At 50.3% G+C, this 26,334-nt stretch overlaps 1 protein-coding gene across 1 annotated transcript in view; it reads left to right on the forward strand.

Moving 5' to 3' along the window:
- The window catches only part of HEG1 (heart development protein with EGF like domains 1), a 53,083-nt gene that overhangs the window by 20,694 nt on the left and 6,055 nt on the right, over positions 1 to 26,334 (forward strand). Inside the window, exons 2-11 of the mRNA XM_068246257.1 lie at positions 1,387 to 2,925; positions 3,044 to 3,160; positions 4,344 to 4,466; positions 4,920 to 5,023; positions 5,226 to 5,284; positions 5,369 to 5,538; positions 8,006 to 8,140; positions 10,582 to 10,624; positions 11,839 to 11,876; positions 24,163 to 24,250. Of these exons, the coding sequence (XP_068102358.1) occupies positions 1,387 to 2,925; positions 3,044 to 3,160; positions 4,344 to 4,466; positions 4,920 to 5,023; positions 5,226 to 5,284; positions 5,369 to 5,538; positions 8,006 to 8,140; positions 10,582 to 10,624; positions 11,839 to 11,876; positions 24,163 to 24,250 (2,416 nt within the window). The remainder of the gene's footprint in view (positions 1 to 1,386; positions 2,926 to 3,043; positions 3,161 to 4,343; positions 4,467 to 4,919; positions 5,024 to 5,225; positions 5,285 to 5,368; positions 5,539 to 8,005; positions 8,141 to 10,581; positions 10,625 to 11,838; positions 11,877 to 24,162; positions 24,251 to 26,334) is intronic.

The raw sequence follows: 26,334 nt of genomic DNA on the forward strand, positions 1-26,334 counted from the left end.
ACAATGCTGCTCTCTCCCACAATGCAGGATCTCATGGTGTGGTGCTTGCATGGTATTGAGGTAAACACGCAGATAAAATGAACAAAAAAACGCATATAAATGCATGCATTTTTGTATGTGTTTTTGTCTGCGTTTTTTAACATTTTGATGCGTTTTTTAAAAATGCATGGATGGTGTCTTGTCACTGAACTGTCCCTCAGAGGAGCTCACAATCTAATCCCTACCATAGTCATATGTCTATGTATGTATCATGTAGTGTCTGTATTGTAGTCTGGGGCCAATGTTAAACGGAAGCCACTTAACTTATCTGTATGTTTTTGGGATGTGGAAGGAAACTGGAGTGCCCGGAGGAAACCCACGGAGACCCGAGGAGAACATACAAACTCCTTGCAGACAGGGCCCTGGCTGAGTGATAGTGCCAATATCATGTATCGCATGTAGTGACTACCTCCATTATTCACATATGGACACAACATCTACATTTCCTGTGATGTTCCTGGGGCACCACTAAAGGTTCCAGACCTTATTTTGTGGTGGTCATGAATAATTGTTGGGTTTTGGGTGCTCCAGAAATGAATTAGAGGTACTCCGGTGACTACGTATTGTGTTGCCGCCATGTGAGTTGGGCGCTGGGTGATGCCTCTATTAAAAATATTGGCAACTTATGCTGGGAATACATGATGAGTTTTTTTGGCAGATAGATGGCTGGATAGATAATTTCCAACAGGTCTGATTTTGATCGTTTTTCTGATTGATTTTTTTATAGAAGTGAATGGAAATTTATCAGAAAAACGATGAGAACATCGATCGGAAAGTAAATCTGCCAAAAAGTTCAGTATTTATTCCCAGCGTTATATTACCTATTTTGGACTACGCAGATACTCACTCCCCACCCATTCTCACACAAACCCTCCTGTCTAGTGCCTAAACCTACTCCCCCGACCGAACCCCCAACGCCCCCCTGCATAAAACTAACCCCTTCCCCCGGTGCTTAAGACTAACCGACCAATTGCATAACACAACCCCCCCAAGCATAGCCCCCCCCCCCTGCATGGCACTTACCCCCCCCCCCCCCCCCCCAAAAAAAGCGTATTGTATTCGTCTACAAAATAGGTGATCTGCTCCTCTACTATTAATCCAGTTGGCTGCTTCTGTAGCCAATCAGTTACTGTTAACGTACTGGGCACCCAACTCACCGCCTGGAATTGAATTGGTGTCTATTACAACATCTGCAGATCCCTGCACCCAGATGTCCTGGTCTGTATTCCGTTCCTAAAAGCGCTTTACCAATATTTCAGTACAAAAAATTCTAAATATTGTTTTTGAGTTATGTTCCTTGAGATGCCGCACGTGCTTACATCTTACCTCTTTCTGTCTTATTTGCAGCTTTCGTCATCACCCAGAAGTCAGTAACAAGAAGACATATCAGTAAACGGACCCCACATACGGGTGCTACAGACCTTTCCACCCCCTCCGCCCAGAGAGGAAACCAAACTTTCCTATCGGTCATTAATGAGACCAACATGTCGGAGATCACCGAGAACCCCACCACCTACAGGTCTCAATCCGATTCTGGACCTACAAATGCTGATACTGAAGATGCTGGATCTGCCACAGAGGATTCTGGGAATAAAACTCTCAATTTGAGAGGAAGGACTCAAGTTATGGTTACAAGAGGAAAGGATTCTGGGAATACGACACAGGACTCCGTGACCATCTCACAGGATTTCGGGAATTCTACTGGGACTTTGGGAACAGAAGAAGGCACATCAGAATCAGAGTCATCATCTCCCATCACCTACCCTTTGCCAACCCCATCATATCAAACGACCACCTATCCATCTCCCACTTCTCACCACACGTTAGAATCCTCCAGCTCATTCACTAGCATTCCTGTGACTGCCCCAAACACAACAAGCAATGTGACCGGGACAGATGTTCCCGCTAATGAAGCAACCGTTTTGCCATCTTCCCCCTCCAACACCTCATCATCTAGTATTTACTTCTCATTGTCCACATTACCCTCAGCAGTTCCCACTACTGAGTCTCCACCAACAGCTAATACAGATACAGTATCCACCTCGTCTTCATCTTATGTCTCCTCTTCATCACCAATTCTTTCCACCTTAGTCTTTTCACAATTTTTCACCTCCTTCACCGCCCCATCCGTGGGGTCACCAGAATTAACATCCACTTCATTTTCTGACTCACAGACAACCCTTCTAAACACAACCCCTGCTCTACCTTCATTGTCATCTATACCTTCAAGGCCTCCATCTTTACTCACAACCTCCTCATTTGCTGTCACTATGGACACAAGTACCCCTTCCAAGACCTCTGAACCTCCAGCTGCAACTGAAGCACCAACAGAGGTCCACAATGGCTCCATGACTACCTATAAAGAGTCCTACAGCACCGGCACAGAGTCTCCTGGAAGATTTCCTAACACCATAGCCACCACTATTAAAGACTCAACCACCATAAAGCCCATCCTGGAAACAGAAACATTAATGACTTCAGTAGAAGATAGAGGAGGTCAGAACGTCACAGTGGTAACCCAGCTCTATAAAACGCCAGCTCAACCAACCAATCCAACTTCCTCGGCAACGTCAAATAACCTGCTGACCCCATCACAACATTTCAGCACGCAGGCGCCCTCCCAGGAGAATATGGAGACTACGACTTCAGCAGGCCCCGCACTGACCACTGGTGATTCCATTGAGCAGGTAACCACCAACAAAACAACCAGTGTGGACTTAAAGACAGTAATGCCAAACATCGGTAACACCATCAGTACAACTGGGAAGAAGATACCACCAAACACAACGTTGCCTCCTGCTGTTATTACTCTAAAATATTCCACCACTACAGCAACCAACCCTCCCGTCCTTGTTGTGCCCACCAGACCCACGCCGCCAGCTCCAGGTAGAATGCTCACTGTACCGCTATATCCATGCCGCAGGCAGCAGCCAGCTATGTGAATCATTCTAAAATAATCAATAATTGCAGAGATTGCATTTGTTATTGTATTGTATTTCCACAGCCAATCTCTGCTCCCCTAATCCTTGCCACAACGGGGGGACCTGCACAGAGCGCGGCCAGCATAGGGGCTATCGGTGTGAGTGCGCATCGGGCTGGCAGGGGAGACAATGTGACGCAGGTGAGTTACTGGGGGACACACCAGACAGACAAAGAGAAGTGCCAGCCACATGTCCGGCCACTAGAGGCAACATATTATCCAGTATTCCAGCACAAGCCAGACCACGTGTAGACACTTGCCCTTGCATCCTATGCCAAAAGAACGCTAAACACTTTGCTGGTTATTATTTCACAGCGTGGTCATTGTACATGACATGCACGTATTTCTGTGTGCTGTATCCAGGAATACACTGCTAGTCTTGTCAGATCAGACTTATAAGTCTGAACCACTGAAACACCTGATCTGCTGCATGCTTGTTCAGGGGCTATGGCTAATAGTATTAGAGGCAGAGGATCAGCAGGGCTGCCAGGCAACTGGTATTGTCTAAAAGGAAATAAACATGATAGCCTCCATATACCTCTCTCTTCAGTTCCCCTTTAATCACTTTATTGAACATAAAGTCCATCATCTATGGCTTGGGGTATGGGTAAGTGGTTGGGGTATACTGTAGGGGTGTAGTTAGGATTGGAGTATGGGTTAGGGTTGAGGTATGGCTAGGCTTGGGGTATGGTTAGGGTAGGGTTACAGTTGGGGTATGGTTAGGATTGGGGTATAGGTTAAGGTGTATTTGGGGTATGGGTTAGGGTTGGGGTATCGGTTAGGGTAGGGTTACAGTTGGGGTATGGTTAGGGTTGGGGTATAGGTTAGGGTGTAGTTGGGGTATGGGTTAGGGTTGAGGTATGGTTAGGCTTGGGGTATGGGTTAAGGTTGGGGTATGGTTAGGGGTGGGGTATGGGTTAGCGTAGGGTTACCGTTGGGGTATGGTTAGGTTTGGAGTTGGGGTATGAATAGGGTTGGAGTATGGTTGGGGTATAGGTTAGGGTTGGGGTATGGGTTAGCGTAGGGTTACAGTTGGGGTATGGTTAGGTTTGGAGTTGGGGTATGGTTAGGGTTGGAGTATGGTTGGGGTATAGGTTAGGGTTGAGGTAAGGTTAGGGTTGGGGTATGGGTTAGGGATGGGTATGGTTAGGGTTGGGGTATAGGCTAGGGTTGGGTATGGATGCAGGTTAGGATATGAATAGAGTTGGGGTATGGGTTTAGGTAGGGTATAGATTAGGGTTGGGGTATGGGTTAGGGTATGAATAGGGTTAATGAATAGGGTTAATGTGTATGTTAATGTATCTCTGATTTCTCTGCTGAGCAGATGTGGACGAGTGTCTCTCCAGCCCTTGCCCACCACAGACCAAATGTGTCAACCTTCGGGGGTCCTTCCGGTGCCACTGTCCGCTGGGGTACATCCTGGAGAAGGGCGCCAGCTGTGTTCAGGGTGAGAGGAAGATTCATGTTCTGATAGATGATTGGGTGAATTCTGTGCTGTGTCTGTAGGAGAGGCCGGGGTTGGGAACAGCTTCTCAAACCTTTAACTGTGGTTGGTTGGTTGGATGGATGCTCATTTGAGGTAGAGAGATGGATGCATGGATCAACTTATGGATGGAGGGATAGATGGATGGATGATGGAGAAAGTTAGGGATAGTTGGATTGGATGGAGGAATGGATGGACAGATGGAGGATGGAATGGGTAGATTGGATGGAATGGGGAATGAATGGGGTAGACTGGGCTTTCTACTGGCTGACGCACGCTTTGCTTTCTCTCGGCAGTGAGGACATTGGATGGAGGGATGGATGGATGTAATGGATAAAGGGACAGATGGGTGGTTGGATGTAATGGGGTAGACTGGGCTTTCTACTGGCTGACGCACGCTTTGCTTTCTCTCGGCAGTGAGGACATTTCTGGGCCACATTGAAATTCCAAGAAGTTTCCTGAACGGCAGCAACGGGAACTACACCAAGCTACAGCAGATCGAGGAGGAAATTGTGCATTTTGTGAGTCTACATGGGGGAGGGGGCAGTTGGGGATGGTGCATACGCTGCGGACAGTTGGGGATGGTGCATACGCTGCAGACAGTTGAGGATGGTGCATACACTGCGGACAGTTGGGGATGGTGCATATGTTGTGGACAGTTGGGGATGGGCAGCGGTCTGCGCAGAGTCTGATGGCGAATATTTTCTGTTTATGTTCCCGCAGCTGAACTCCTCCTTCTCTGTGATTGGTGGATATTACCAGTCGTCGGTGATGAACAGCAGGTGAGATTGGCGGTCGTTCTTCGGTAACGCGTGCCGCGATGTCGGTGAATACGTGACGCTGACTGGCGTTCTGTATATGTTCAGTTACAGCAGTCGCATTGTCCTGTCCATCCAGAATATCTTCTCGCTGTCCTCCAACGTCACCATTTATGACCTGAAGCACAGCTCTGAACGCTACATCAAAGTGTGCAAATCCGCCAAGCAACCCCCGCCAGTGTGCCAGCTGGTCCTGCACCCCCAATTCTACTACATAGGTAATGGAATATAGTGCATGCCATATACGCACCCATGTGTACTATGTATGTAATGGCTGTGTGGCATACAATAAATATGGTTACAACATGCAGACAGGGCGTATCTAGGCATAGGCCACCTAGACATGTGCCTTGAGCACCATCTAGTGGTGAGGGAACAAAAGTCATGCTTTTATTGTAGAGTTGTCTGGGAGTCTGGTGGGATGGAGGAGATGACAGGCAGAGTCTGCACTCTCTGTTCTTACATGCATTACAGCAGAGGACTGGGGGGACTGCTCTACTCACTGCTGGAGGCATGCCTGCTGCATACTGTTTGCATAATATTTGCATGCAAGTCAGAATTATTATCATCTCATTAAAGCAAACCTGTGACTTTTTAAAATAAAAAGTTAGATACTTACCTGTACCCCTGTATCCTCCTTCTGGAGAGGTGTGGGATTATGTGTGTATCTGTATCTACAGTGCTGCCCATAATTATTCATACCCCTGGCAAATTTTGACTTAAAGTTACTTTTATTCAACCAGCCAGTAATTTTTTTGATGGGAAATGACAAAAGTGTCTCCAAAAGTTAATAAGATGATGTACAAAAGGCATTATTGTGGAAAAAAACATTTCTCAGCTTTTATTTACATTTGAGCAAAAAGTGTCCAGTCCAAAATTATTCAAACCCTTCATAGTCTGTGGGAACATCCAAAGTTCTATACCATTTCAAATAGTCCAAGCTGTTCTAAAGCATCCTAATTACCCTAAATAATTGGGAACAGCTGTTTTAATCAACTCAACAGGTGAAAACCAGCATCTCTCTGCAGTTGGTTTGTGGACAGTCATGGCTAAGACAAAGGAGCTTAGTGAGGACCTGCTGCTGCGCATTGTGGCTGCTCACAAGTCAGGAAAGGACTACAAGGCCATTTCTAATTTTTTTCAAGTTCCAGCGGTTACAGTGCAAAGTATTATTAAAAATACAAGATGTTCTGCACTGTGGAAAATCTCAGAGGACGTGGTCGGAAGCCAGAAGTGACACCTGGGCTGGCCAGGAGGATAGTGAGAGAGGTGCTAAAGAATCCAAGGATCACCACCAAGGCCATCCTGGTGAATCTGTGCTCTGCTGGTGGCAATGTCTCAAGGCAGACCATCCAATGGACACTGCACACTGCTGGGATCCATGGATGCAGACCAAGGAGGACACCACTTCTCCAGATAAGGCACACAAAAGCTTGCTTGGCCTTTACTAATACTCATCTGGACAAAGAAGAAGACTTCTGGTCTTCTGTCAGATGAAAGAAAAAATGAATTGTTTGGTCACAATGACGTTTCCTTCATTTGGCGTAAAAAAGGAGAAGCCTTCAACCCAAAGAACACCATCCCCGCTGTCATATATGGTGGTGGGAACCTAATGCTTGGGGGGTGTTTTTCAGCCAATGGACCAGGGAACCGAATCACAGTAAATGGCACCATGAAAAGAGCAATACATGAGGATTCTCAATGACAACATCAGGCAGTCTGCAGAGAAACTTGCCCTTGGGCATAAGTGGACATTTCAGCATGACAATGACCCAAAGCACACGGCAAAAGTGGTGAAGAAATGGTTAGCAGACAACAACATTAACATTTTGGAGTGGCCCAGCCAGAGTCCTGATTTGAATCCAATTGAGAATCTGTAGTGGGAGCTAAAGATCAGGGTGATGGCAAGAAGACCCTCCAAGCTGGAAGATTTGGAGCTCATTGCTAAAGATCAATGGGCAAAAATACCTGTGGAGACATGTAAAAAGCTGGTCTGCAATGATAGGAAGCGTTTGATTGCTGTAATAGCCAATAAAGGCTTTTCTATTGAATATTAAGAATGGTATGAATATTTTTGGACTGGACACTTTTTTGCTCAAATGTAAATAAAAGATGAGATTTTTTTTTCCCACAATAATGCCTCTTGTACATCATCTTATTACCTTTTGGGAGACAGGTATAAAAGTCTCAAAAAGCACAAGAAGTAGGGTTTGAAGGGCCATACATGGATACAGTATCTATAAAACATAACTTGTTACAAACTTCATAAATAGACAATTAGAGTGAATTGTACGTTTTGGAAATACACTTTTCAAATTAAAAAAAAACCCTGTGAAGCTGGGCATGCCTGCCACTGTGCACCTTCCCATACAGGCTTATTTCCTGTCAGGAGAGGTGAGGCCCTGTATCTACTTCCTGTCAAAGTTACGCCTTCTCATGTAGACACATTGTTTCCATCATAATACAGAGATGCTGGGAAATGTAATCGTTAATTTCTTGTCTTTCCTCCATTGGGTGTCACATGGTCACTCCTGATTGGCCCACCCACCAGCTGAATCCAGGGAGGAGAGGAAGCAAGCTGGGCTGTAGTGAGAAGCATGATAGATCTATACAGCGTTTATATTGACTTATTCTATTGATTTCAGTAGGTATTTTGCGTATTAATGTCTCCCCCTTCTCTCCCAGCCATCAGTCTGTGCAGCCTGCAGAACCCCGGCTGTGACAACGAGACAGCAGAGTGTGTGGACCCCGCCGGCATCGCGTACTGCCAGTGTAAAGCTGGATACTTCAAGTACAGCCGCAGCGACCACTCGTGCCGAGGTGAGGAGCTTCAACCACCCCTCCCCCTGTCTCCTCCTTCCATAACTGGGCCTACCAATCAGAAGGCTACACCCAGCTTATGCCCCGCCCACTCCTGCATCGTCAGAACATGATAGGTCATGGTAAAGTGTGTACAGAGGTGCAGGCTGTGATGTTCCCAGTTTTCTTCTGCCCCTCCCCTATTTATTACACTTGAGCCAAGCAGTAAGCCTGCCCACCGAGCCTGCTGTTAACCCCTGTTTTTGCACAGCTGCAGTTCATGCAGAACTTTTGGATTGACAGCAGATATTTCCTCATATCTCAGCCTGGGTGTCAGTGACCCCTCCATGGATCCCTGCAGTGCTGTGTATTATGTGTCAGCGCCCACGAGCTGCAGTGAGTGACACGGTCAGGTGATATCTCCCCTCTCCACTTATTATTGAGCTGCTATGTGCTGCCTGCAGAGGGGAGCCTGGAGGTGACTTTCTGGGTTCTTCCACTCAGAACTTTTATTTCACACAACATAATGGAACTGTGATGCCCCCATTGACTTCTCATACACGCTCCTTCGGCTGTCACTCCAATGGCAATCTCAGGGGGAGGGGCCAGACTATGTTTCCAGTGGTATATAATGTGTCTAGCAAGAGTGATGGTAACAGGCTGTTTTTCTGTGAATGGGCTGATAGTAAACTAGCTGCAGCGTGATCTAATCTCTGCTGCCCCTAGTATGTACAGTATAAGCTGTTACTCTGTGCCTGTACTGATAGTAAACTAGATGCAGTGTGTGCTGATCTCTGCTGCCTCCAATATGTACAGTATAAGCTGTTACTCTGTGCCTGTACTGACAGTAAACTAGCTGCAGTGTGTGCTGATCTCTGCTACCTCCAGTATGTACAGTATAAGCTGTTACTCTGTGCCTGTACTGATAGTAGCCTAGCTGCAGTGTGTGCTGATCTCTGCTACCTACAGTATGTACAGTATAAGCTTTTACTCTCTGCCTGTACTGATAGTAAACTAGCTGCAGTGTGTGCTGATCTCTGCTACCTCGAGTATATACAGTACAGTATAAGCTGTTGCTCTGTTCCTGTACTGATAGTAAACTAGCTGCAGTGTGTGCTGATCTCTGCTACCTCTAGTATGTATAGTATAAGCTGTACCTCTGTGCCTGTACTGATGGTAAACTAGCTGCAGTGTGTGGTGATCTCTGCTGCCTCCAGTATGTACAGTATAAGCTGTTACTCTGTGCCTGTACTGATAGTAAACTAGCTGCAGTGTGTGCTGATCTCTGCTACCTCCAGTATGTACAGTATAAGCTGTTACTCTGTGCCTGTACTAATAGTAAACTAGCTGCAGTGTGTGCTGATCTCTGCTGCCTCCAGTATGTACAGTATAAGTGTTACTGTGTGCCTGTACTGATAGTAAACTAGCTGCAGTGTGTGCTGATCTCTGCTGCCTCCAGTATGTACAGTATAAGTGTTACTGTGTGCCTGTACTGATAGTAAACTAGCTGCAGCGTGTGCTGATCTCTGCTGCCTCCAGTATGTACAGTATAAGCTGTTACTGTGTGCCTGTACTGATAGTAAACTAGCTGCAGTGTGTGCTTACCTCTGCTGCCTCCAGTATGTACAGTATAAGCTGTTACTCTGTGCCTGTACTGATAGTTAAATAGATGCAGTGTGTGCTGATCTCTGCTGCCTCCAGTATGTACAGTATAAGCTGTTACTCTGTGCCTGTACTGATAGTAAACTAGCTGCATTGTGAGCTGATCTCTGCTACCTCTAGTATGTACAGTATAAGTGTTACTGTGTGCCTGTACTGATAGTAAACTAGCTGCAGTGTGTGGTGATCTCTGCTACCTCCAGTATGTACAGTATAAGCTGTTACTCTCTGCCTGTACTGATAGTAAACTAGCTGCAGTGTGTGCTGATCTCTGCTGCCTCCAGTATGTACAGTATAAGCTGTTACTGTGTGCCTGTACTGATAGTAAACTAGCTGCAGTGTGTGCTGATCTCTGCTGCCTTCAGTATGTACAGTATAAGCTGTTACTGTGTGCCTGTACTGATAGTATACTAGCTGCAGTGTGTGCTGATCTCTGCTACCTCCAGTATGTACAGTATAAGCTGTTACTATGTGCCTGTACTGATAGTATACTAGCTGCAGTGTGTGCTTATCTCTCCACTGCCTCTGAAGTGCTTCCTCCTGCTTCTCTGGATGTAATCTGTCTTTCTGCACTTATTATTCTTCCTGTACAGATCTTATCAGCAGATCAGCAATGGCCAACCACGGAAGCTGTAGCAAACCGAAAGCCACTTCTAGGTGTAAACAATGGCAGTGATAGGCTTGTCTCTTCAAATCGGAATAAAATCATAAATCGTGTACATTGCATTATCAATTTCAAGGCATTGTAACCACACATACATAGGAGTACACTGATCTTTACTGATCTCTTATTTCCTTTTCAGCTTGTGACGACGGCTACAAACTGCAGAATGGAGTCTGTGTGAGGTGAGAGGGTGGAGCTAGGTGTGATGGAGGGGCGGGGCAGGGAGGGTGTGGGGCTAGATTGGAGAGATATTGGTGTGGCATACTGAGCTGGCCCTACCATGAAGCCATCTGAATGGAGCTCTGCCTGGGAGAGGAGGGTTTATAAGCCCAGCTCGGGGGTAGGGTTATCAGCTCTGTCTGGGGGAGGGGGGTTTATAAGCTTTGCTCGGGGGAAGGGGTTATCAGCTCTCTCTGGGGGAAGGGGTTTATATGCTCTGCTCGGAGTGGGGTCATCAGCTCTCTCTGGGGAGGGGGGTCTATAAGCTTTGCTTGGGGGTGGGGTTATCAGCTCTGCCTGGGGGAGGGGGGTTTATAAGCTCTGCTCGGGGGTGGGGTATTAGCTCTGCCTGGGGGAGGGGGGTTAATAAGTTCTGCTCGGGGTGGGCTATCAACGCTGTCTAGGAGGGAGGGGTTAATAAGCTCTGCTCGGGAGTGCGGTATTGGCTCTGCCTGGGGGAGGGGAGGTGCTAAACTCTGCTCGGTGGTGAGTTATCAGGTCTGCCTGGGGGAGGGGGGTTAATGGGCTCTGCTCGAGGGGTCAGCTATCAGCTCTGCCTAGGGGAACGGGTTGCTAAGCTCTGCTCGGGGGCGAAATATCATCTCTGCATGGGGGAGAGGGTTAATAAGCTCTACTCAGGGGTGGGGTGTCAGCTCTGCCTGGGAGAGGAGGGTTTATATGCTTAGCTCGGGGGTGGGGTTATCAGCTCTTTCTGGGGGAGGAGGGTTAATAAGCTCTGCTCAGGGGTGGGGTGTCAGCTCTGCCTGGAGGAGGGTTAATAAGCTCTTCTCTGGGGTGGGCTATCAACGCTGTCTGGGAGAAGGAGGGTTTATAAGCTTTGCTTGGGGGTGGGGTTTTCAGCTCTGTCTGGGGGAGGCAGGTTAATAAGTTCTGCTCGGGGGTGGGGTATCTGCTCTGCTTGGGAGACAGGGGTTAATAAGCCCTGCTCGGGGGTGGGGTATCAGTTCTGCCTGGGGGGAGGAAGGTTAATAAGCTCTTCTTGGGGGTGGGGTTTCAGCTCTGCCTGGAGTAGGAGGGTTTATAAACTTTGCTGAGGGGTGGGGTATCAGCTCTGCAGAGGTGGGAATGAGCTTTGGATAGGGGCAGTGAGTTCTGGGTATGGGGATCTCGGTTAAACAGAATTCCTTCTGATCCTTCTTTGTATATTACTCTTTAGATGTTCTTTCGGCCTTGGTGGATTCAACTGCTCCAACCGTAAGTTTGGCTCGCATTATAAACGTTTCCAAGTATACGTTCTGGTGCTGATTATCCATGCTGTATATTCTTAAAGAGACACTGAAGCGAAAAAAAATATATGATATAATGAATTGGTTGTGTACTATGAATAATTACTAGAAGATTAGCAGCAAAGAAAATATTCTCATATTTTTATTTTCAGGTATATAGTGTTTTTTCTAACATTGCAGCATTCTATAATATGTGCAGATTACACAACACTCAGCATTCAAAATGAGTCTTTCAGAGCAGTCTGTGAAGTAATGACCTCTCCTAGCAGAGGAAAAGTAAATAGTCCAGGAACAGTTGAGATAATAAAAGTCAGAAAACAGCCCTCTCCACGACTTTTGAAAGTCGTAGAGCTTAATGGCTTTTTTGTATAGAGATAACAACTGGAGTTTCTTAACTCTTCCTGTACTGGAAACAATTACACTGATGTATCTGATCTTAATGTTTTATTTCTTAGCTGTGCTACACATACAAATCATAATATCATAGTTTTTTTTCCGCTTCAGTGTCTCTAAGTTTATTTCACGTGCTGATGTGCTGTAGCTCCCCCTAGTGGCCAGCTGTATGTCAGGAGCGGCAGTTTTTCTTCTAGCGGAATATTTCTAGGCATATGCTAGACAAACAACAGTCTGAGGAGGATCAGATAAACGGTGAATGCCCCCAGCACCCCAGCCTTCCATGGCTGCTCTCATGTCTATACAGAATATTATAAACGGTATATAGCGACCTGCTATGAATTTCGTTCTATTTGTACACAACATATGTTTTTATAAATGGTTATTGACTTACATATTGGAAATGCAGAGAGTGGTACGCCCCAGAGAGGGGGAAGAACTGCTGCCACAGAGGTGGTAGAGACCAAGTAAGAAGGGGGATCCCTGCTGGGAGGAGCTGGGAACTTGAGATGCAGAGAGTGGTACGCCCCAGAGAGGGGGAGGAACTGCTGCCACAGAGGTGGTAGAGACCAAGTAAGTAGGAGGATCCCTGCTGGGAGGAGCTGGGAACTTGGGATGCAGAGAGTGGTACGCCCCAGAGAGGGGGAGGAACTGCTGCCACAGAGGTGGTAGAGACCAAGTAAGTAGGAGGATCCCTGCTGGGAGGAGCTGGGAACTTGGGATGCAGAGAGTGGTACGCCCCAGAGAGGGGGAGGAACTGCTGCCACAGAGGTGGTAGAGACCAAGTAAGTAGGGGGATCCCTGCTGGGAGGAGCTGGGAACTTGGGATGCAGAGAGTGGTACGCCCCAGAGAGGGGAAGGAACTGGTGCCAGAGAGGTGGTATAGACCAAGTAAGAAGGGGGATCCCTGCTGGGAGGAGCTGGGAACTTGGGATGCAGAGAGTGGTACGCCCCAGAGAGGGGGAGGAACTGCTGCCACAGAGGTGGTAGAGACCAAGTAAGTAGGGGGATCCCTGCTGGGAGGAGCTGGGAACATGGGATGCAGAGAGTGGTATGCCCCAGAGAGGGGGAGGAACTGCTGCCACAGAGGTGGTAGAGACCAAGTAAGTAGGGGGATCCCTGCTGGGAGGAGCTGGGAACTTGAGATGCAGAGAGTGGTATGCCCCAGCAGGGAGGGGGGGGGGTAACTGCTGCCAGAGAGGTGGTATAGACCAAGTAAGAAGGGGGATCCCTGCTGGGAGGAGCTGGGAACTTGGGATGCAGAGAGTGGTACGCCCCAGAGAGGGGGAGGAACTGCTGCCACAGAGGTGGTAGAGACCAAGTAAGTAGGGGGATCCCTGCTGGGAGGAGCTGGGAACTTGGGATGCAGAGAGTGGTACGCCCCAGAGAGGGGGAGGAACTGCTGCCACAGAGGTGGTAGAGACCAAGTAAGTAGGGGGATCCCTGCTGGGAGGAGCTGGGAACTTGGGATGCAGAGAGTGGTACGCCCCAGAGAGGGGAAGGAACTGGTGCCAGAGAGGTGGTATAGACCAAGTAAGAAGGGGGATCCCTGCTGGGAGGAGCTGGGAACTTGGAATGCAGAGAGTGGTACGCCCCAGAGAGGGGGAGGAACTGCTGCCACAGAGGTGGTAGAGACCAAGTAAGTAGGAGGATCCCTGCTGGGAGGAGCTGGGAACTTGGGATGCAGAGAGTGGTATGCCCCAGCAGGGGGAGGAACTGCTGCCACAGAGATGGTAGAGACCAAGTAAAAAGGGGGATCCCTGCTGGGAGGAGCTGGGAACATGGGATGCAGAGAGTGGTACGCCCCAGCAGGGGGAGGAACTGCTGCCAGAGAGGTGGTAGAGACCAAGTAAGAAGGGGGATCCCTGCTGGGAGGAGCTGAGAACTTGGGATGCAGAGAGTGGTATGCCCCAGCAGGGAGAGGAACTGCTGCCAGAGAGGTGGTAGAGACCAAGTAATAAGGGGGATCCCTGCTGAGAGGAGCTGGGAACGTGGGATGCAGAGAGTGCTATGCCCCAGCGGGGGGAGGAACTGTTGCCACAGAGGTGGTAGAGACCAAGTAAGAAGGGGGATCCCTGCTGGGAGGAGCTGGGAACTCTGCGCACAATGCTGACAGGTGGAGGACTTTATTGTGTTGCTGTTCCAGTTGTGGCTATCGGAGGAGCAGAATGTCAGGATTTTCCATCTGATTGTTTTTCCGGTACAGAAACACGTTAGCACCGTTGATAGGAGGTCATGTGACCGGTCCGTGTAGCGTGTTCTGTAGAGGCCAGTATTGCGGCACAGGATGGGGAAAGCTGGCTGCGCCTCCTGGAGAGATAATCAGAATTTACTGCTAGATTAGAGGAGGGAAAATTGTGTCACCAGCAGAGATAAACTGTCCTTATCTCCAGCCCAACCCGCTGTATACCTAGAAATAGGAGCCAATGGGGAGAGAGTGACATAATACGAGTGGTAGATGTGGCAGAACTATGCACTATAACAAGGGGTACCCCATATATCTCCATACTGATACCCTGTGTCTGCCCCATATATCTCCATACTGATACCCTGTGTCTGCCCCATATATCTCCATACTGATACCCTGTGTCTGCCCCATATATCTCCATACCGATACCCTGTGTCTGCCCCATATATCTCCATACCGATACCCTGTGTCTGCCCCATATATCTCCATACTGATACCCTGTGTCTGCATGAAGGTGGCCAACGCAATTAGTTAGTTGAGTAGCAGACACTCCCTCTTTTCCCAGCCTAAGCTACGCTGAGCAGTAGGCACTTCCTCTTTCCACAGCCGAGGTTTCATGGAGCAGCAGGCACTTCCAATCTCCGTAGCCTATACTACACACTGAGCAGCAGGCACTTCCTCTTTCCCCAGCCTAAGCTATGCTGAGCAGCAGGCACTTCCTCTTTCCCCAGCCTAAGCTATGCTGAGCACCAGGCAGTTCCTCTTTCCCCATCCTGGGCTACACTGCGCACCAGGAATTTCCTCTTTCCCAAGCCTAGGCTATGCTGAGCACCAGGAATTTCCTCTTTCCCAAACCTAGGCTATGCTGAGCACCAGGAATTTCCTCTTTCCCTAGCCTAGGCTACACTGCGCACCAGGAATTTCCTCTTTCCCAAGCCTAGGCTATGCTGAGCACCAGGAAGTTCCTCTTTCCCCAGCCTAGGCTACACTGAGCACCAGACAGTCACTTCCTCTTTCCACAGCTGAGTCTACATTCTGCAGCAGGCACTTCCTCTTTCCCCAGCCTAGGCTACACTGAGCACCAGACAGTCACTTCCTCTTTCCACAGCGAAGTCTACATTCTGCAGCAGGCACTTCCTGTCCAGCACTCTCTCACACAAATCAATGAAAAGACAGGTCTGTGAATCGTGCTTTGTACTGTAGATGGACAGATCCGGACACAATACTCTCACTTTGGGCAAAGCTCCTATTCGCCACTTTACTGCTCTTAAAACTTTGCAAAGTCTATAAAACTCCCTCGTGAAATTGCCTCTCGTGGCAAAGTGCCAGCACACGGGGGTCCGGGAATATTCACACGCGGAAGCACTGGCATCCAGTCATGCAATCAGGCTGTGTAGTAGAAATATAAGGCCAGATTATCGCCGTTTCCTCACTTTCTACGTTTAAACACGACGTCGGGATGAACTTTGCCTGAAGCAGTAAAAGTAGCAGCAGCTACATTGCCTCTCCCAGCTGTTGTTATGCGTTCAGGTGAATTTATATGAAATGACATCATTGTTCCACCAATTCATTCTGAAGTCAGCGAGAGGAGCGGGAAATATTGGCCGGAGACGATGGAGAGACAGCGAGCGAGAGGTCAGGCAGCGCTCCCGGGAGAGAGGGCGGGGGACACAGCCGAGAGGAAAGGATTATTTACTGAGAACAGCCAGGAATCCGTCACTGGATCCTGCAGAATCTATCGCAGCCGTCTGATTGGCCAGAAGCCCCAGATTGTAGCATCCCTGAGATGTCAGGAGCAGGACCATCAGATTGGCCAGAGATGTCAGGGGCAGAACCATCTGATTGGCCAGAGATGTCAGGAGCAGGACCATCTGATTGGCCAGAGATGTCAGGAGCAGAACCATTGGATTGGCCAGAGATGTCAGGAGCAGGACCATCTGATTGGCCAGAGATGTCAGGAGCAGGACCATCTGATTGGCCAGAGATGTCAGGGGCAGAACCATCTGATTGGCCAGAGATGTCACTCAGGAGCAGGACCATCGGATTGGCCAGAGATGTCAGGGGCAGAACCATCTGATTGGCCAGAGATGTCAGGAGCAGAACCATCTGATTGGCCAGAGATGTCAAGAGCAGATCCATCTGATTGGCCAGAGATGTCAGGAGCAGAACCATCTGATTGGCCAGAGATGTCAGGAGCAGGACCATCTGATTGACCAGAGATGTCAGGAGCAGGACCATCGGATTGGCCAGAGATGTCAGGAGCAGAACCACCGGATTGGCCAGGGATGTCAGGGGCAGAACCATCTGATTGGCCAGAGATGTCAAGAGCAGAACCATCTGATTGGCCAGAGATGTCAGGAGCAGAACCATCTGATTGGCCAGAGATGTCAGGAGCAGGACCATCGGATTGGCCAGAGATGTCAGGAGCAGACCCATCTGATTGGCCAGAGATGTCAGGAGCAGAACCATCTGATTGGCCAGAGATGTCAGGAGCAGGACCATCGGATTGGCCAGAGATGTCAGGAGCAGAACCATCTGATTGGCCAGAGATGTCAGGGGCAGAACCATCTGATGGGCCAGGGATGTCAGGAGCAGAACCATCTGATTGGCCTGAGATGTCAGGAGCAGAACCATCTGATTGGCCAGAGATGTCAGGGGCAGAACCATCTGATTGGCCAGAGATGGGTTTGCGCGCGCACAGCGTTACTTCGTGTGATAAGTGAAGGTTTGCGCATGATCATGTGCAGTTTTCACGTGAAAACTGCACGTGATCGAGCGCAAACCTTCGCTTATCATGCAAAGTAACGCTGTGTGCGCAAACCTTTGCGTGCTGCACATCGCGTGATTACTGCTGTGATAGCAGTTATCACACTTTAGTGAATAAACCCCATAGTGTGAACAAGGCCTGAGTGTGCTGAGCATTGGCCTGGGGTATTGCAGTCTCTCTGAGTCACGTGGCTGAAATCGTTTACAGCAATCTTATCACCCTTTTCCCAGCAGGCATTTTATAGATCTGTGCGGATGAAAGCAGAACGGTGAATCATTCATCTGTGGGAAAATTCCCGGAGAAGACATTTGATTTCCGTCTTCACTTTATTTAAATCTGCAATGATTCCGTGACCCATAACTCTGACAGGACTAATCAGATGCGAAGGTTAATGATTGATACAGCTTGATTAAATCTTAATTGATCAAACAGTCAGGCAGTTAATCATCTCCCTCCTGAGTTCCCCTTCTGCCCACAGTGTTTCCTCATCCTGCAATGGCAAAAAAACTGGCCCAAAAGCAGAAGCGGCTATAATAATAACATTTAAAGGACAACTGAAGTGAGAGGGACATGGAGGCTGCCATATTTATTTCCTTTTAAGCAATTCCAGTTGCCTGGCTGTCTTGCTGATCCTCTGCCTCTAATACTTTTAGCCACAGCCCCTGAACAAGCATGCAGCAGATCAGGTGTTTCTGACATTATTGTCAGATCTAGATTAGCTGCATGCTTGTTTCTGGTGTGATTCAGACACTACTGCAGCCAAATAGATCAACAGGGCTGCCAGGCAACTGGCATTGTTTAAAAGGAAATAGATATGGCAACCTCCATATCCCTCTCACTTCAGGTGAAAGGGGATTTGACTGATTTCTCATCATGTCCGATGAGCTCCTCTGCAGGTTTCAGCCCAGGTGAATTCCTCTTCCTGCTGAGGCTGGGAGCACGCTGGTTTGCATCACACACGTTTTCCCGCGGATGGCAGAATGCGCACTGCCACACTGGCCATTAAAGGCGTTCGCCCGCTCGGGAGTCGCATATAGTTCGCATTTTCCCAGCGATTTTAAATCGGACAGCTTTCTGCTTTTTCGTGCACGATGCCTGCGTTCTCAATGCTGATGTTTTTAGGCCTCATTCACACCTAAAAACGCAAGCATTTTGCGTTTGTCTGAAAAAAAGCGTGCGGTAAACTGCAGAACAAACGCAGGAAGCTCCGGAGACTTGTGAAGTGCATTCCCTGCTGCAGAGCGATGGCGACGAGTGACCGAACGTGCGGGAGAATGCAGAACGAACGTAGAAAGACGCAGACTTGTGAAGTGCGCTCCCTGCTGCAGAGCGATGGCGGCGAGTTCTGGGACCAGAGGCCTCACTTTGCTTATTATGGTGACTCTGGAAGCTGTTTGGGATGAATATCTCTGGGTGTAACTCAGGATATGAATTTGTCGCTCTGTAATAAGGTGGGGGTAGCGGGGGATCTGACTCAGCTGCAGCAACAGCGACACCTGGTGGCCACTCTGCAGAATGACGGTACAGCTATTAGACGTCACACCTGGAACAAGCATGCATCAAGCATGCAGCCAGCAGAGTCACACCTGGAACAAGCATGCATCAAGCATGCAGCCAGCAGAGTCACACCTGGAACAAGCATGCAGCCAGTGGAGTCACACCTGGAACAAGCATGCAGCCAGCTGAATCACACCTGGAACAAGCATGCAGCCAGCTGAATCACACCTGGAACAAGCATGCAGCCAGCAGTCACACCTGGAACAAGCATGCAGCCAGCGGAGTCACACCTGGAACAAGCATGCAGCCAGCAGTCACACCTGGAACAAGCATGCAGCCAGCTAAGTCACACCTGCAACAAGCATGCAGCCAGCGGAGTCACCCCTAGAACAAACATGCGGACAGCAGAGTCACCCCTGGAACAAGCATGCGGACAGCGGAGTCACACCTGGAACATGCATGCAACCAGCGGAGTCACACCTGGAACAAGCATGCAGCCAGTAGAGTCACGCCTGGAACAAGCATGCAGCCAGCGGAGTCACACCTGGAACAAGCATGCAGCCAGCAGTCACACCTGGGACAAGCATGCAGCCAGCAGTCACACCTGGGACAAGCATGCAGCCAGCGGAGTTACACCTGGGACAAGCAATGCAGCCAGCGGAGTCACACCTGGAACAAGCATGCAGCCAGCGGAGTCACACCTGGAACAAGCATGCAGCCAGCAGTCACACCTGGGACAAGCATGCAGCCAGCAGTCACACCTGGGACAAGCATGCAGCCAGCGGAGTTACACCTGGGACAAGCAATGCAGCCAGCGGAGTCACACCTGGAACAAGCATGCAGCCAGCAGTCACACCTGGGACAAGCATGCAGCCAGCGGAGTTACACCTGGGACAAGCAATGCAGCCAGCGGAGTCACACCTGGAACAAGCATGCAGCCAGCGGAGTCAAACCTGGGACAAGCATGCGGCCAGCAGAGTCACACCTGGGACAAGCATGCAGCCAGCAGAGTCACACCAGAAACAAGCATGCAGCCAGCAGAGTCACACCAGAAACAAGCATGCAGCCAGCAGAGTCACACCTGGAACAAGCATGCAGCCAGTGGAGTCAATCCCAGAACAAGCATGCAGCCAGCGGAGACACACCAGGAACAAACATGCGGACAGCGGAGTCACACCTGGAACAAGCATGTAGCAAGCGGAGTCACACCTGGAACAAGCATGCAGCCAGCAGAGTCACACCTGGAACAAGCATGCAGCCAGCAGAGTCACGCCTGGAAAAAGCATGCAGCCAGCAGAGTCACACCTGGAACAAGCATGCAGCCAGCAGAGTCACGCCTGGAAAAAGCATGCAGCCAGCGGAGTCACACCAGGAACAAGCATGCAGCCAGCGGAGTCACACCTGGAACAAGCATGCAGCCAGCAGTCACACCTGGAACAAGCATGCAGGCAGCGGAGTCACACCTGGAACAAGCATGCAGCCAGCAGTCACACCTGGAACAAGCATGCAGCCAGCGGAGTCACACCTGGAACAAGCATGCAGCCAGCGGAGTCACACCTGGAACAAGCATGCAGCCTGCGGAGTCACACCTGGAACAAGCATGCAGCCAGCGGAGTCACACCTGGAACAAGCATGCAGCCAGCGGAGTCACACCTGGAACAAGCATGCAGCCAGCAGTCACACCTGGAACAAGCATGCAGCCAGCGGAGTCACACCTGGAACAAGTATGCAGCCAGCAGAGTCACACCTGGAACAAGCATGCGGCCAGCAGAGTCACACCTGGAACAAGCATGCAGCCAGCAGTCACACCTGGAACAAGCATGCAGCCAGCGGAGTCGCACCTGGAACAAGCATGCAGCCAGCGGAGTCACACCTGGAACAAGCATGCAGCCAGCGGAGTCACACCTGGAACAAGCATGCAGCCAGCGGAGTCACACCTGGAACAAGCATGCAGCCAGCAGAGTCACACCTGCAACAAACATGCGGACAGCGGAGTCACACCAGGAACAAGCATGCAGCCAGCAGTCACACCTGGGACAAGCATGCAGCCAGCGGAGTTACACCTGGGACAAGCAATGCAGCCAGCGGAGTCACACCTGGAACAAGCATGCAGCCAGCAGTCACACCTGGGACAAGCATGCAGCCAGCGGAGTTACACCTGGGACAAGCAATGCAGCCAGCGGAGTCACACCTGGAACAAGCATGCAGCCAGCGGAGTCACACCTGGGACAAGCATGCGGCCAGCAGAGTCACACCTGGGACAAGCATGCAGCCAGCAGAGTCACACCAGAAACAAGCATGCAGCCAGCAGAGTCACACCTGGAACAAGCATGCATCCAGTGGAGTCAATCCCAGAACAAGCATGCAGCCAGCGGAGTCACACCTGGAACAAACATGCAGCCAGCAGTCACACCTGGAACAAGCATGCATCCAGTGGAGTCAATCCCAGAACAAGCATGCAGCCAGCGGAGTCACACCTGGAACAAGCATGCAGCCTGCGGAGTCACACCTGGAACAAGCATGCAGCCAGCAGTCACACCTGGAACAAGCATGCAGCCAGCGGAGTCACACCTGGAACAAGCATGCAGCCAGCGGAGTCACACCTGGAACAAGCATGCGGCCAGCAGAGTCACACCTGGAACAAGCATGCAGCCAGCAGAGTCACACCTGGAACAAGCATGCAGCCAGCAGTCACACCTGGAACAAGCATGCAGCCAGCGGAGTCACACCTGTAACAAGCATGCAGCCAGCAGAGTCACACCTGGAACAAGCATGCAGCCAGCGGAGTCACACCTGGAACAAGCATGCAGCCAGCGGAGTCACACCTGGAACAAGCATGCAGCCAGCGGAGTCACACCTGGGACAAGCATGCAGCCAGCAGAGTCACACCAGAAACAAGCATGCAGCCAGCAGAGTCACACCTGGGACAAGCATGCATCCAGTGGAGTCAATCCCAGAACAAGCATGCAGCCAGCGGAGTCACACCTGGAACAAGCATGCGGCCAGCAGAGTCACACCTGGAACAAGCATGCAGCCAGCAGAGTCACACCTGGAACAAGCATGCAGCCAGCAGTCACACCTGGAACAAGCATGCAGCCAGCGGAGTCACACCTGTAACAAGCATGCAGCCAGCGGAGTCACACCTGGAACAAGCATGCAGCCAGCGGAGTCACACCTGGAACAAGCATGCAGCCAGCGGAGTCACACCTGGAACAAGCATGCAGCCAGCGGAGTCACACCTGGAACAAGCATGCAGCCAGCGGAGTCACACCTGGAACAAGCATGCAGCCAGCGGAGTCACACCTGGAACAAGCATGCAGCCAGCGGAGTCACACCTGGAACAAGCATGCAGCCAGCGGAGTCACACCTGGAACAAGCATGCAGCCAGCGGAGTCACACCTGGAACAAGCATGCAGCCAGCGGAGTCACACCTGGAACAAGCATGCAGCCAGCGTAGTCACACCTGGAACAAGCATGCAGCCAGCGGAGTCACACCTGGAACAAGCATGCAGCCAGCAGAGTCACACCTAGAACAAGCATTTCAGCCAGCAGAGTCACGCCTGGAAAAAGCATGCAGCCAGCGGAGTGACACCTGGAACAAGCATGCAGCCAGCGGAGTCACACCTGGAACAAGCATGCAGCCAGCGGAGTCACACCTGGAACAAGCATGCAGCCAGCGGAGTCACACCTGGAACAAGCATGCAGCCAGCGGAGTCACACCTGGAACAAGCATGCAGCCAGCGGAGTCACACCTGGAACAAGCATGCAGCCAGCGGAGTCACACCTGGAACAAGCATGCAGCCAGCGGAGTCACACCTGGAACAAGCATGCAGCCAGCGGAGTCACACCTGGAACAAGCATGCAGCCAGCGGAGTCACACCTGGAACAAGCATGCAGCCAGCGGAGTCACACCTGGAACAAGCATGCAGCCAGCGGAGTCACACCTGGAACAAGCATGCAGCCAGCAGTCACACCTGGGACAAGCATGCAGCCAGCGGAGTCACACCTGGAACAAGCATGCAGCCAGCGGAGTCACACCTGGAACTAGCCTGCAGCCAGCGGAGTCACACCTGGAACAAGCATGCTGCCAGCGGAGTCACACCTGGAACAAGCATGCAGCCAGGGGAGTCACACCTGGAACAAGCATGCAGCCAGCAGGGTCACACCTGGAACAAGCATGCAGCCAGCGGAGTCACACCTGGAACAAGCATGCAGCCAGCGGAGTCACCCCTAGAACAAACATGCGGACAGCAGAGTCACACCTGGAACAAGCATGCAGCCAGCGGAGTCGCACCTGGAACAAGCATGCAGCTAGTTACACGATGTGCACACTGGTTCCTGCACAGTATATACTGTAATCCTGTGTAATAAAATGCCTGTGTCTCTGTGTCCGTGTTGTTTTGTCTGTATGGCCTGGTGCACACCAAAAACCGCTAGCAGATCCGCAAAATGCTAGCAGATTTTGAAACGCTTTTTCTTCTTTTTCTGCAGCGTTTCAGCTAGCGTTTTGCGGTTTTGTGAAGCGTTTTTGGTGTAGTAGATTTCATGTATTGTTACAGTAAAGCTGTTACTGAACAGCTACTGTAACAAAAACGCCTGGCAAACCGCTCTGAAGTGCCGTTTTTCAGAGCGGTTTGCGGTTTTCCTATACTTAACATTGAGGCAGAAACGCATCCGCAATCCAAAATCTGCAGCAGCCCGGGAGTATGAGTTTCTGCAAAACGCCTCCCGCTCTGGTGTGCACCAGCCCATTGAAATACATTACCCTAGCGGATCCGCACCCGCAAGCGGATCGCAAACTGCAGCCGAACCGCTCTGGTGTGCACTAGGCCTGTGTGTGTCCTAAAGTGGCAGTGCGCATGTGCAAATTCGTTAGAGCTCTGCGTGCGTCCCTGTTGTTGCTAGGGTAACAGAGACGCAGTGCGCAGAGGTGGGAATGGTGGAGTGGTGACAGACCTAGCCCTTTTTTAAACGGGCTAAGGTCACTAGTAATATAAAATTCACAAATTTTAATGTAAATAATAATCTCATCATTGCCCTGGAGTTTCCGCATTATCCCTGCATTAATATTATTATCTGCTCCTTGCTTAGTTGCCCTCTGCATTGGTTGTAAATACCCCCCCTCCCCCCCAATCTAGGCTCCTCCCTGTCTTCCCCCGCGGAGCAGTAGGTCCCCCCTCACTGTCACAGTCTGGGTGGTCACAGTAATGGGGGACACACATGGAGTGTTGGGTCTGTATCTGGTCACACCTCCTCTGTTCTGGCAGGACGTCCCCCTCCTCCCCCTTATCCCAGAGGTGACAATATCTCCTCCCCATCACTCTTATCAGTTTATTGATGTCCTCTTATCTGACAGGAACCTGAGGAATCTACTCCAGCCACCTTATAATGTTGTGTTTTATCTTGCAGCGTACCAGCTGATCACAATAATCATTGCAGCGGGAGGAGGGGGACTCCTGCTCATCCTGGGCATCACGCTGGCCATCACCTGCTGCAGGTTTGTATCATCCACTCTGCTCCCCCCCCCCCCCCATCACCCCAATGATTCCACCAAAGAGGCCCCATATGGAGGCTACAGCCCCGCTACGTGACGTCAGTGGGTTGCCAAACTACCAATGAGGGACAAGCATTATTTTTGCCTCCCGAGTCACAGGACCCGCCTCTCCACACATAATGCGTCTCCACAGTAAACTGCCACCTTAAAGGACAACTGACCTGAGAGGGACATGGAGGCTGCCATATTTACTTCCTTTTAAGCAATACCAGTTGCCTGGCAGCCCTGCTGCTTCTTTGCCGCTAATACTTTAAGCCATAGCCCCTGAACAAGCATGCAGATCAGGTGCTCTGGCTGAGGTATGACTGGATTAGCTGCATGCTTGTTTCAGGTGTGTGATTCAGGCCTCTATCACATCTAACAACGCGTGCAGGAGCCATTCTCCTGCACGCGTTATATGCCCTGCGGCGTGTCGTCGGGAATCTGCGGTGCGACGCAATCAGCGGCGGTAGCTATTTATTGAACCCGACGGAAAACGCCGGCTCCCGGGTGCATCGGACGAAAAACAGCTCCCGGGTGCGTCGTACCGCATTGCATCGAAACGCAGCGTCGGGTGTGAAAGGTAAAATGAACGCAAATGTTAGCCGTTGCATCAAAACGCTGAAAAACTGCGCAGATGTGAAAGAGCCCTCAGACACTACTGCAGCCAAATAGATCAGTACGGCTGACAGGCAACTGGCATTGTTTAACTTCCTAACGACCTCGTCACGCCAATGGGCGTGAACACAGCAGTAGCCACTAGGACCGCCTAACACTAATTGGCGTCAAGTCCTGGGCGGGGGGGGGTTTGCAGGAGATTGTGCGCCGATGCGTGCACATCTCTGCCTGAATGACCGAGCTCTGCTCCGTCATCAGTCTCCCAGCGGCGATCGCTACGTCTCCCAGCGGCGTCTATTTACAGTGTATAGCGCTGCGATCTACGGCAGCGCTGTACTGGGGACACGACTGTTCCCCTGGGAGGCAGGAGAGCGATCGGCTCTCATAGACTGATGTCTATGAGAGCCGATCGCTAGGATTGGCTGGTGGAGGAGGGAGGGCGGGGTTTAAAAATAAATAAATAGTCAAATTTATTTTTAACCACTTCGGTACCAGCACCCTCTGCCCCCTTAAAGGATACCCGAACTGAAATGTGACATAATGAGATAGACATGTGTATGTACAGTGCCTAGCACACAATTAAGACAAGACAAGACAAATAACATTTATATTGCGCTTTTCTCCTTGCGGACTCAAAGCGCCAGAGCAGAGCAGCAGCCACTAGGGCGCGCTCTATTGGCAGTAGCAGTGTAAGGGAGACTTGCCAAAGGTCTCCTACTGAATTAGTGCTGGCTTACTGAACAGGCAGAGCCGAGATTCGAACCCTGGTCTCCTGTGTCAGAGGCAGAGCCCTTAACCATTACACCATCAGCCAGCTGCTCAATTAACTATGCTGTGTTCCTTTTTTTCTTTCTCTGCCTGAAAGAGTTAAATATCAGGTATGTAAGTGGCTGACTCAGTCCTGACTCAGACAGGAAGTGACTACAGTGTGACCCTCACTGATAAGAAATTCCCCTTTTTTACCTCTTTCTTGCTCTCAGAAGCCATTTTCTGCTAGGAAATTGTTTTATAGTTGGAATTTCTTATCAGTGAGGGTCACACTGTAGTCACTTCCTGTCTGAGTCAGGACTGAGTCAGCCACTTGCATGCCGGATATTTAACTCTTTCAGGCAGAGAAAGAAAAAAAGGAACACAGCCTAGTTATTTGTGCGCTTGGCACTGTACATACACATGTCTATCTCATCATGTCACATGTCAGTTTGGGTATCCTTTAAGGGGGCAGAGGGTGCTGGTCCAGCAAACCGCCGCTTCCCGACGAATCACTGCAATAATCCGCCGCTCCCGCCGGACACGCCGCTCTGTTCCCACCGCAGGCTGCTCTCTCTGCCGTCGCTATGACGGCAGAGCGATGTGCGCCGGTCAGGAGCCGCTTTCATTGGATCCTGACCCTGTCACTCAATGTAAGCCAATGGGATTGGCTTACAGTAATG

Source organism: Hyperolius riggenbachi, chromosome 7 (genome assembly GCF_040937935.1).
Source record: "Hyperolius riggenbachi isolate aHypRig1 chromosome 7, aHypRig1.pri, whole genome shotgun sequence".
Classification (NCBI taxonomy): Eukaryota; Metazoa; Chordata; class Amphibia; order Anura; family Hyperoliidae; genus Hyperolius; species Hyperolius riggenbachi.